The 10,971-nt window shown below is 38.7% G+C and overlaps 1 protein-coding gene across 1 annotated transcript in view; it reads right to left on the bottom strand.

The window, feature by feature from the left end:
* The window catches only part of LOC138054633 (uncharacterized), a 16,882-nt gene extending 8,182 nt beyond the window's left edge, over window positions 1-8,700 (bottom strand). Inside the window, exons 1-5 of the mRNA XM_068901126.1 lie at window positions 8,533-8,700; window positions 5,052-5,247; window positions 3,069-3,189; window positions 2,280-2,434; window positions 549-665 (exon numbers count right to left, since the gene is read on the bottom strand). Of these exons, the coding sequence (XP_068757227.1) occupies window positions 549-665; window positions 2,280-2,434; window positions 3,069-3,189; window positions 5,052-5,246 (588 nt within the window). The 5' untranslated portion in view covers window position 5,247; window positions 8,533-8,700. The remainder of the gene's footprint in view (window positions 1-548; window positions 666-2,279; window positions 2,435-3,068; window positions 3,190-5,051; window positions 5,248-8,532) is intronic.
* Between the last annotated feature and the right edge of the window lie 2,271 nt (window positions 8,701-10,971).

Here is a 10,971-nt window from a genome sequence, read left to right as displayed (position 1 = left end):
ACGAGCCCACTGAATGAGGAGCGTATCGCCAAGTAGTATATCCAGTATCATTTCCAACAAGCGCTTATGAAATGATTGTTTATTATATTTCAACACTGAACTGGGCCTCAGTCTTACAAAACGACTGGCACACTCAATTCGTTTCTATGGAAGGTCCTACGTTATATGAGCATATAGCCGAGATTAAAGGAACCAATCACACCACTAGAGACGCAATATCTTAGATTAAAGACTTAAATTGAGTAGGCGGTTCGCAATCAGCCTGCAGGGGACAAAGACAACATGTACAAATACTGACTGTAAAGAGAAGGAGCCAATAAAAAACTTAAACTTTGGGACGATTACGTTATCCGAAACGTAATAGAAAATTTCAAATTTCCATTTTTCAAACTTTGTCTAATTTTCCAAACGTGAGTTCATTTTTGAGTTGTAGTGAATTTTACCATGATAGGAAAGATAAACAAAGCAATCTTGTAATCTTTTTGCAACATTTGTTATTGCAGCCGTTGTAAGGGCGTTGAATGGAAGGAAAAGCTGAAAACATTCACCTCCCTCAGTGGAGCTCTCTTAATGCACAACTTAAGATGTCCCTCGGCTTGTCTCAAAGCTAGCATAACTTCCTTGGCGTACTTTAGAGAAACGTTATCCATACGAAAATCATTGACCTGAAAAGTGGATTTAAAAAGGATCTGTCATTCTATTTTGATCCCTGTGTAGAATGCTAAAAGAAATCATCAATAAAGTGAAAAAACAGCAACGATCGATGATGCAGAATATGTTAAATCAAGAATGGGGTAGAGACTAAAGTCTCATGCAAACGGACTAATTTTATTTATTTACCTATTCATTCAACTGGATGTCTAACATTCACCGTTTTCGTTTTTGAGAATTGTTGGTTCTGCAGGTTTTGGCAATAGGCCATTTCCGAGTTCATGTCTGCCTCCTCTTCAAAGCGAGTTTAAGTGCGAAGTTTTTGTTATGAAAATTAGTTTTCATTCATATGTAAAGTAGAACTAATTACCATCACAAAAACTTCGCACTTAGACTCGCTTTGAAGAGGAGGCAAACATGAACTCAGAAATGGCCTATTGTGTGCAAACGGATGCTACCAAATTCCAACAATGCAAGGAGGTGCATTGTATTATGGGAAGGGTACGACCCATAAGACTTTGCAAACTTGCAAAATTTGGCTGCCATCATGTTTTCAACATGTTAATGCATTGCTATCTCCATGAAGACAATATATATATATCTAATGCGCGTCCTTGACACCAATAATGTTGGAAGGGCTGTGCAAACGGTACGCTTCGGCGATCACGGAACAAAAGAAATGTTGCGAGTTGTTGGCTCAAACGTTTGACCAGTTTCAAGTAATATGTCGAAAATGAGTGCGAGTTTTTCATGAGGGGCTCCAAACACCGAGAAACAGATGAAAGCACGACGCCGCAGGAGGAGTGCTTTTATTGTTTCGAGGTGTTTGGAACTTCTGACGAAACACGAAGCATGAATTTTTGACATATAACTTCTCAACCTTTTTTAAAATAAGTATGAGTGTAATGTGATCAGTGATCTTTTGTATCAGACAAGTGATAGTAATTTGTAAAGGAAATAAATGTTCAGTATTTAGTTATTAAGTTTAGAAGGTAGAACTTAATGTAATAGTTTCCCGGCAAATATACGCACGTGTTGGCCGAAGAACGTGTGAGAAATTCAAATCATTCTACAGCGAGACAGTTTGTTTGTTTCAGTCGCCGGTAAACCATCACTGAGAATGTCAAAGTGAGCTATGGAATGGTCATCTAGGCAGCCATTTTACAAAATATTGTCAATTTACAGTTCTTTACAGTTTTTGCAGCACCATTTTCTAAACCCTAACCCTATACCCTTTAAGCTTCCTTGTACTTGTACATATTCATTGCCATGACATTGACGTATTAAATTCCCACGACCTGCTCCCGTCTGACTTTGTAGCTCAGTCGGTAGAGCAGTGGTTATCTAACCCGAAGATCGTGGATTCAATCTCACCCTGGTCAGAGTTTTTCTCTGTCCTTGTGTGGGCTCCTTTCCATTAGTAGGGCTAACGCTCACATAGTTTATATGCATAGAAAACTAGCACTCATATTATCCCTTAATATTTAAGTCCGTATAAGTACGAAGAAACCGAGAGTAAAGGTCGGTTTTAAGACTGTTTTCTTCCACCCTGTTTGGTAGCTAATTGAACGGAAATTTGTAAATCAAACGAGAAAGAGAAGTTCAGGGTTTGAAAAGCTTCACCCTACCGCAACTATCCTGTCTCCAGGAAAAAGTTTCCCATCGGCTACGCTTCCTGGTCTGACATTGTCCACACATATTCCTGGATCACCTTCAATATAGCTCGATTCGTTACCACCGATGAGCCTGATCCCCAGGTCAGTAGATCGCTGCCTTGGTGAGGCTGTGATTCAAAGAAAAATAATCGAGGGTGGATCGCATCAACCAAGAGCTCACGGGCTCCTTCATCGACTAATTGGATGCTAACGGTTGAAACTATAGTTGTATGGACAGTATGATCAGCAATCTACTCGCCGATCTTCTCCCAAAAGATGGCTAGGGCTGGAGCGAGGAGACGACTCACACTTCGGCCTTTCTTCAAACATCTTGATGGCCAAAACAATTGGTGGTTTACAAAGAATCCGCTCCAGAGACGCAGATAACCGTGACAATGTACAAATGCTGGTGGACTGCGAACAATTTGCATGAGCTATTGAGAAATCTAATGTTTTTCGTCAGCCAATGGAGATCTTAATCAAAGAGAGAACGTCATCGGTAAAAAAGTAACTTCGTGTGGTTGTAATCATTTCGTGATTACTCCTATTCGTTCGGCATTGAAAGTGTTTCAACATTCCAGAAATAAAATTGGTTTGAACCGAGTGGTTGTTTGGTGAGAAAATTTTCACCCTAAACAGTCTGAAAATGTCGTTTGTACAGCAGTATGATGTTCATTTAACAACTGGATCATTTTGGGTCTTATACTTCTTGCTTTTCATTCGCAATACTCAGAAATGCATCTCTATGTAATTCTTACAAACCTGGTCCAGGTTTAGCATTTAATTCTACCATCTGAAACTCTCCTGCTTGCCGGTCGTGCGTGCTGATACGGCGCCGAACGTTGTTCAAGACCCTTTTTCCTACTTGGAGATCCAGCGTGGTCTACAAAGAGTTGAAAGACAAAGTATCGATGACAAATAAAGATACAAGATGTTAAACGGTAAAAATGGAGAAGTACAACTATGTTCCAACTTTCGATAAGTCCTTAAAACTATAAATAAGGACGTTAAGGTCTACGCTCGTACCAATTAAGTTTTAGGATATTTCGTCCACACTGTACGACGTTAACGAGATGGCCAGAACAATCGCGAAAGACTTTCCATATTGCAAAGTTATATATTTGAGGTGACGTTTTCGTCGATGTCGCCGTCGTAGATCTTAAAGTTCGTAAGTACAGTAAACGCAGTAGACTGAGGGCGGGAAAACGCGAGAGAGCAGGTCACAAGTGTTTTTGCTTTTCTGTTGGCTTAGAATATGAGTTTTGAGCCAATCACTATGTTTAGTCATGCCAAAACGATGACAGCACATGTCACCAAAACCATATGTGCTTCCATAGATAATAGACGGGACTGGTTTTGAAGCTCGGCAAACATCAAAGCAGCAAACAAAGATGCCAAGTTGGAAAGTCCATGACCGTGCACAATCTTTTGTCTTGCGCTCATACACTATGCATGAATTACGTAACCAACACGTTTCTATTGGTTAGCTCCTCAGTACGGATTAAACGACTATTGAGTTTTGTGCACGGTCAAGGCCAAAAAAGAGAATAAAAACATACAACATACAACATACAACAAAGAATTTTCTCCGGTTTCATAACCATTCCCCTTTATTAGCTATGGTGCTTCTTAAAAGAAAAGACTGCTTCAAGCATTTTTGATTTTAAAATGCTGTCTTCAACCTCTTAGCGATCTCCCAAACTCTTCTTCAACAGGTCAAAAGTCCACGATGGTTAATCCATGGTGTCCGCGAAAAAAACAAACAGTACTGTAGCAGGGCAGCTCTCGTAACCTCCTATTGTTTGGTAATGAAAGCAGCTTCTATTGTTTTAAAGTCTAAGTCATTGTTTCAATTGTTTGGTCTTTTGTTTTTGGTTAGGGTTACGGTTAGAAACAGCCGCCCAATTTTCATTTTTTCCGGTCGGAATCCCGCACGCCCCCTTGATTCCGTCGTCAAGATCGTGCCAGGGAGCTTACGAAACGACGACGCTACAAAGCAATAGGTTTAGTGAGCAAAAACAATGGTTCTGCACGCTCTGCACGTGCGTTTTACATTTTGGTACATTTCTTTGGCGTCATCTCCTAAATGACGACGTGAAATGACCAAATTCAAGGTTCTGTGGAGGACGTTAGCATATGACGATAAATTTTCAGTTCTCTCTCTACGCTTCCAGCCCACTCATACCAGTTTAATTCCTCGACAGTTACTAGACATATTTAACGCGAAACGACATGAAATAGTTTTGGAGTGATAAGAATAACGCGAACTTGTATTTTTAAATGAAGCTCGTCGTCGTCATCGTCCTCGTTTCGTAAGCTCCCTAATGGGAGCTTTAGCAACGACGAAGGGAACGGCACCGAGAACGTCATCTCAAAACATAAATTCGTGTTATTGCAATCACTTCGCGACTACTCCAAGCTTTTTAATAAGACAAAGGTGTGGTGTGGCAGTCCCTCAGGAATGAAACGATTATGAGTGGCGCTCAATTTAGGGGAGAAAATGAAAATTTATCTCCAAGTGCCGACGTTCTCCATAGAACCTCAAATTTGGCTATTTCACGTTGTTGTTTTGCTGACGACGGCAAAGAAATGAACAAAAATGAAAAATGCACGTGCAGGGCGTGCAAAGCTATTGTTTTTGCCTTCTAAATATTCAAATTTGTGACGTTCTCGTTGCCGTCGCCGTTGTCTTTGTTAAAGCCAGACGTAATTAAAAATATGGCTCTTATTGAATTTCTTACTAACCTTTAGGGGTGCCTCTTTTCTGATGTACTTTTTGAAAATTCTTATGGCGGTGACAATAATAATAACAAACCACAGTAACAGGACGAGAAATGCTAAACCGAAAACCAGAGTGTAGGCCGCGATAGAGTGTGGGTTTTTGAGGATCTTCGCTGCATTATCTTCCTGGCCAGCGAGCTTGGCCAGCCAAGAACCCATCCTAAAAAATAATAATAACAATAAAAAGATTCTACAACACAGTAGCAACAGAGTAATGAAGATCCAGGCTAATTCACGTCTGTTTCCACTTTCCTCTGATCCGTGTAGCTATAGCACTGACGGAGGGAGGGGGGTAAAAGGCGCACCGTCAGTGCACCGTCGGCTTCCATTGATACCAGTTTCGTAACTGAAGGAACTACCGACGTTAAATACTGATTGACTTGACTTTTCAAAGAAGCGTCATTTAAAAATCCCGACTATTTATTTATACATGTATTGAGAAGTCTTACAACTCAGCTTAAGGGGCCGACCAATTGGGGAGTGGGGGGGTGATTTCTGGTCAGCAAGTTTTTTTTTTCTAGCAACCTTGGTGGGCAGGATATTTTTTTCCCTCCTAAATGCTCTGCAGGATATTTTTTTTCTCTCCTCATTTCTCTGCAGGATTTTTTTTTCCCTCAAAAAAGTGTCGTGTTTCCATTTACAGAATGTATTTACATTTACATTTTGGTTATTGCAGTAATAGTTCTAATATATGGAGCTGCAAAGCCTTAAAATGTTGTAAGCTATACAGAATCATTCTTGTATAGCTACATGTTTTCGGAATGTCATTCTTTAGAATCATTTAATATTACCTAATAACAATTTCTCACGTTATAAAGTGATGCTCCACAGGTAGATTTGAAAATGTTTAGCTTCTTAATTAAAAAAATAGCTAGCTAAAAAGAGCAAAAAGCAGTTCAGAAATGCTCATACATGTAGCATGGTAATTACTGCTAGAATCATTAGTTACAATTTAAAAGTGGACTGAAATCTCCAAAACAAATGGCAAAGCAGAATTAAAGTTAGTTGATCATGGTCTAATTTGTCATATGTTGTCTTAATATATTATATAAGACATCGCAAAAACCTTATATTTCAATAGAAAGTAATTAAATGAAAATGCTTCAGTTGAAAAGATTAAAAATGAACAAATTATTTTTCAACTGAATTCTTCAAATAGAAAAATTTACCTCCATTACTGCTTGTGATAAGCTAACGAGTTTGGATACAGTGCGAGCCAGCAAGCCAGAAATCTCTGATCCCAATAACCGCAAGCTACCTAAGGAACTGTAGGCTGACTGCAGTGCTAACTAGGCTAGCCAATGTGTAATTTAGGCTAACCGTAATGGCTTGCATGACTCCTATGACTTGGAGTCATGTGAACCGAGCAAGCAAGAAATCCCTTATCCCATTATTAGGGCAAACCGCAAGCTACCTAAGCTAACTGTAGGCCAATCGGTGTGACGTTTCGGCTAACCAGAGTGTTATTTAGGCCAATCAATGTGTTACTTTAATAGGCTAACCAGATTGGCTCGCTGGTTTGCAGATTATCCGGAATGCTTGCAGTTTTGCTCGGATTTTGTAAAGCACCCCAGGAATGATGAGATAGCTTTTCAACATTTTTTTTTCTTGCTTGCAGCAGTGCAAGAATTTTTTTTGTATTTCTTTTGTGCTGCATGCAATTTTTTTCTTGCAACAAGCGCTTGCAGAAAATTTTTTTTCAAAATCACCAACCCGCTCCCCCCTTCCCCTCAAGAGTTAAATGGTCGGCCCCTTATCATTATTACTAAATACGAGGGTCGCACAAGCTAAGTGTGCTGTTTCATTTGTAACTTTGAATTTCTCTTAAAAAATAAAAGCTCTTGAAACATCGAGTGAGTGGTGCGTTTTGAGCATATCTAGTTTGCAAATTTTTTTAGCGTATTTGGTGCTTAGAAACCTGGCAATTCCCATTAGCTCATACCTTTTTGGTTACACGAAACTGAATGTCAGGAGGTGATCAATATCAATGGCTACTTAGTGTAGCGAAGAGCAAACAACTCGAGTTTCAAGCCGGATGAATTAAAATTCAATCGAAGGAAGAAAAAACAGCTTGTCTCTATCTCTAATACTCTTTAATTTTCGTGGGATGCAGTTTCGTGATTGTCGCCCGTGTTAGAATGTTCACTTTTGGAAAAGTCAATCAGAGTAATTTATATATTCAAGTTTTCAACTGTGTCGTCGGACCAATTCAAACTTGGCCAATCACAAGTTCGGTAAACAATCAAATATTCAAATAAACCAATCATAGAGTAAAGCACAGACGCGCAGACGTCAGCCGATGTGGGATTGACGATTGGTTGAAAATTTGGCTGAGCGTGGTCGTGCAAACCTGAAGACGTCGCCTCTTAATTGAAAAATAAATGTGTTGTTCTCATGTATTACTTGAAATATTAAATCCATTGCTAAATTGGTGACCGGATTCCTTTTTTCACATGTGCCAGTTAGGTTAAAAATACAAATTTAAAGACTAAACAAGCTTTTTTAGTCCAGCCATGATTAATGATAAATAATTTGGTCGACATAGGTTCCGATCGCATCGACTATTACAACATCTCCTGCGGCAATACGTCCCATATGAAAAGAAATTGTGAGATGATATTTTTTGAAGTGTTGTTGACGTTGATGGTTTTTTGCTTTTGCATCCTTAAAATCTTCCCTGCTGAAGAAGTTTCAGTTTCAGTTTCAAACAAACGTGCGCTTTTTGCGCATGCTTTTGAGGACAGCAAATCGGCGACTGAAGTTAATCCATGAAATGGGCTATAAATAAGACTGGTCAGCAGTTTAATTAAGTTTTAACCTTTGGTCGAAGCGAATCGTTGGTTACATCTGAGTTTTGCTATTTCGTGATCATGTACGAACAGTTGACTGGCCTTTTGATAAACGTGTTTTTCAGCTGATCTACCAGTCTTCGGCAATTAGTTTTCCGGCAAACCGCAAAGAGAAAGACGTCTTATTAAAGGATGTTATTTTGAGCCGTAGAGTTGTCCGGCGTTTTGATTAACGTATTTTAAAACTGATATACAATCTCTCCGCAATTATTCTTAGTATACAAAGAAAGAGTGGGGTTTTACAAGCTGCTGTTGCTAGCTTTAGAGTGATAAACGCAAAGTTGATTCAAGTCGGAGAAAAGTGAGTCAGTCTACTGATTTCGCCATACAAGGCAACTGAGATTTAATATGAGCTTCGAATTGATGTCATGAGAGTTCTTTTACAGTGTTCATTTACATGTTTTCAAAGGAGTCAGAACTTTATCCACGATTTTGCTTACAACGAAAATATCACTGAAAAATGACTTAAACCAGCTCTCATCTTACGGAACTTTGTCAGAAATAACTGTCCTAACTGCTCAAAGGGAAAAGGATGATTCAGAAATGTTTCATTGTTGCTCTTTCTAAAGTACTAGTAATAAGTTTGTCAGCCGTACCTTTTTTTGTGTGCTTATGTCCTACTGTCCTGAATCGTTAACAATTCCTTTGTTTCGCCAATATGAACAATTCAAAACAGCCAGCATTCTTTACTGTTACGCCCCGGTTGATGTACAGCATTACCACTGAAGACGGAAAGAGGCCCTCAGTTATAGGGTGAAAAACAGTTGGCATTGTCGACTTCCCGTAACCAATAAATCCTCTTCGTAAGATAAGCGGAATAATATTTGCGTATACACCCACAACGTAAGTGGTTTTTATTGATCGAAAGTATTGTGTTTGCGATTGGCTCAAAAACGAGTCACCCACTTCAAGTCAATATCACGTTAAAATATCTTAGCAACGACTGTCTTCTCAAAGCATTACCTTCTCAAGACAATGTGATTGATCTGACACTTTCTTCACTGACGTTTCAGTTATTGAAAGAGCTTTATGTGAAATTGTAAAATTCTATCATTATATTTGTTCGGAAACTGGTCACTAGGAAACAACAATGATGAAAATGTTTTCTTTCGTTTGTTGCTGGCTACTAAATCACTATTTGATTAAAACACAAGAGCCGAATTTTATATTTTAAAAAATCACTTTCTTGAAATCAATAAAAGCTACCGGCTGTAATGATTTATGACTTTTATTATATGGTCTTATGGGTTTAAACAGAAAAAAGAAAACATCGATACGGTGAGATAATTCTTTTCGCAATAATATTAACGGAAGTCGTATTGATTGTCCAGGGTTTGACCTTCGTTTCGATTTTGCGTAAAGGCACAATGACAGAGCTGATAGAATTTGTTTTTAAAAACGTAAGTAGTCTAATCAGAAATGAGACAGGAAAAGATGAAAGAACTGAAATAAGTGAATGCAAGGTACAAAATCCTTTTCTCGAAATCGATAAGTAGGCTTAAGCTTCAAATAATTTGTATTTATTTTCAGTAGAAAAATCAACAAATGAATTTGTGAACAGACAATTATATTGCGGTCGGAGCATTAAACACTTTAACAGTAAAATGAACAAAAATCTATAAAAATATTTTAAAAATGCAAAATTTGTTATAGTGTTTTGCAATTGAGATCGGTTGTTTTTTTAGTCTCTTTTCAACTTTTGTGTTGAAAAAAAGTTTATGCTCCAGATAACTAGCCTGAATTTCAGCTCGTTCCTCCAAATTTTCACAACTGTTTTTTGTCAGGATCACCGTTACAAGCATGTGTGACATGCGAGGATACATTTGTGCGTGGTGATTTGTATAGGTAATCGCATGGGGCCGAGTAAAATTAAGGATTAATATCACTTGTGTTTTCAGAAGTTGCTGAAATTGCCCGAGTCGCTCAGCAACGAGGGCAATTTCAGCAACTTCTGAAAACACAAGTGATATTAATCCTTAATTTTACGAGGACCCATTGCGATTACTTGTTAATAACATAGCGGGCAAAATTTTCTTAACACTGTTGAGGCAACCCGAAAAACAGACAGCGAACCGGAGATAAAACACTCGTTCGCTCGGAAGCAAAAAAACTAACAAAAAGACCAGCAAGTCAACTTGTTCTTTGCGTACAAAACGAGTACAGATGATTGTTATTTACGTCCACTCGAGAGGAAAATACGAGTTTCATTCCTGAACAACAGTAACAACGATTAAACCAAATGTTAAGCTTCAATTTATTCTATTCACCTGTGCTGTAGAGGTATTAACCACTTGCAAATACGCAACCGTAAAAATAGCAAACGGTTAGTCCAAACAAAACCGCCAAATCTGAGCAACTTGTTACTCCCGTCAATGGCAAATTGTTCTGTGACCTTTTTTGTTGAGCTGCAAGATGTCGTGGTAAACTGAAAGCCCTTGACAAAAGGAATCATTTTGTTTTTCAACCACACAATCCCGCTACGACGGGCGCCATGTAAGTCGATCCAAGTTTTAAGCTTTTCATGAAAAAAATCTTTTGCTCTTCTTCTTGTCACTCGAAAATTCAAATTCCAGATCATCTTTTAAAGCTAGTTCTTAATCTTTATGCCTTTTTGACGAATGCAGCGCGAATTAAAAGACAAACTTCGATGAACTCGAAGTTGTTTTGCTCAAACAGAAGAAACCAACTGAATGTGGAAGAGGTACGTTCAGCCAATCAGGAGCGAGAATTTTTGGCGCTCGACTAATTGTGAGCGAGTAATTTTGCCCTCTTCTCAAGCAAAATTAAGAAAAAAAGCCCTCTTCATTGACCAATCAGTGTTCAGTAATTTTGCCCTCTATGTTATTAGACTGTGAAGTATGAACTCGCTTTCGGTGATGTTTATTTGCTGTTAGCTTTTCTTTGCGGCCGTACAGAGTTGAAGCAATCCATTTCTGTTCATTGTAAATCTGTGGTTACGCCCTCTGTGTGTCATCTCAAGAAAGTTTGCGGAATAGAGAACATTCGCGGTGTCAGCAGCCACTTGAGCTGGGAAA

The sequence above is a fragment of the Montipora capricornis genome, chromosome 6 (assembly GCF_036669925.1).
Source record: "Montipora capricornis isolate CH-2021 chromosome 6, ASM3666992v2, whole genome shotgun sequence".
In the NCBI taxonomy this organism is placed as follows: Eukaryota; Metazoa; Cnidaria; class Anthozoa; order Scleractinia; family Acroporidae; genus Montipora; species Montipora capricornis.
This window is presented reverse-complemented; position numbering and strand designations above follow the sequence as displayed.